The sequence below is a fragment of the Olea europaea genome, unplaced genomic scaffold (genome assembly GCF_002742605.1).
Source record: "Olea europaea var. sylvestris unplaced genomic scaffold, O_europaea_v1 scaffold33461, whole genome shotgun sequence".
Classification (NCBI taxonomy): domain Eukaryota; kingdom Viridiplantae; phylum Streptophyta; class Magnoliopsida; order Lamiales; family Oleaceae; genus Olea; species Olea europaea.
The window spans coordinates 1-1,245 of record NW_019252435.1 but is presented as its reverse complement, the minus strand read 5'-3'; the positions used below and the strand labels follow the sequence as shown (position 1 = coordinate 1,245).

Here is a 1,245-nt window from a genome sequence, read left to right as displayed (position 1 = left end):
ACGGACTTACTTTGTACTTAGGCTCGGAAGTTAAATCGTTCATTGACAGACTCCATTTTACTAGTTAAATTGGAGTTAGACTTCCCATTTGAACATCATTCACTACGCTGTTACCATGTTGGTTTTCAATGCTTTTGTTGGAAGATACATGTTCCTAAATTCTCTGTTTCAATTTTTGCTGCTATTTAGCATCTTGGGAAGAATTTTCCACCTCTTTTATGGGCTTATTTTGATGTTCATGGAGTTATTTTTCAAGGATCAACACTGTTTAATTAATTAAAGTCAATGTATATTTGATTGATGAACGCGTCTCGGATGGATAATTAATCATTCAACATCGATTTGTTCATTCATATTTGCGTCACAGTGCTTCTTAAAGCTTATAGAGCAAAATGCGAAAATAGCAGTCATAGATACACAAACTATCATTAGAGAAAACTTCGCTCTTCCGTTAAGCCTTGTCAATCCACTGGTTATGGCAGAAAATCTACTCGTCCTTGAACCGCTTCTCGACCTCCTCCATCCTTTGAATCTCCGTGTAATACTTGGAAATACGGTAGATGCACCTGCGCCAACGTTTAAAACCATAGCACGTAAAATTAGTGAAAAAGAACAGCTCAATACTTGCATATGAAGTTAAGGTCGTCAAACGTGCTGGTTACATACCAGTAGAGGAGGCACGCAGCGATACATAGAACAGCATTCCTCTGAGCCTTGTACATCTACACCACACACCCAACAGCAGAGATTGGAAAATGCATATGGGCCGATGGCCTAATGCCACGGCGTAAACAAGAGAAAAGCATAACGTAAAAAACATAATAGAGCAATTCCATTGCTTATGATAATAAATTCTCCCATAAAAAGGCTATAGGTACCTCTGGTGAGACTCAATTGGGTGCCTTCATAACATGAGTTTCATTATTGTATTTAGGTATTATAACATGCTTTGTGACTCTAAATTACAATTATATCTATGCATAATATTTATCTGAAATAATAATCAGTTTGTCGCCAAAAGTACAAATACTTCAGGCACTGAATCAATGTCTTTATCAGAAAGAGTAATATTTTCAATATTGATATCGCCGGTTAGAAAATAACAATAAGATTCAAAAGTTCAAAAACAAATCTTAAATAAGAAATATAACAAAGAAGAGTTGAATTGAAAACAGAAACATGGAAACAAGAATCATTCAGAATAGAAGAACTTATTTATAGATAAGAAGGGAAATATAAAAAACT

At 35.0% G+C, this 1,245-nt stretch overlaps 1 protein-coding gene across 1 annotated transcript; it reads right to left on the bottom strand.

Annotated features, from left to right (window-relative positions):
- Positions 1-272: 272 nt before the first annotated feature.
- Positions 273-1,193, bottom strand: LOC111385930. Its single transcript, XM_023010352.1, has 2 exons — positions 667-1,193; positions 273-566 (listed from the first exon to the last, which is right to left on the bottom strand). The coding sequence occupies exons 1-2, from the start codon at positions 818-820 to the stop codon at positions 328-330; spliced, it is 393 nt and encodes a 130-aa protein (XP_022866120.1). The 5' UTR covers positions 821-1,193; the 3' UTR covers positions 273-327.
- Between the last annotated feature and the right edge of the window lie 52 nt (positions 1,194-1,245).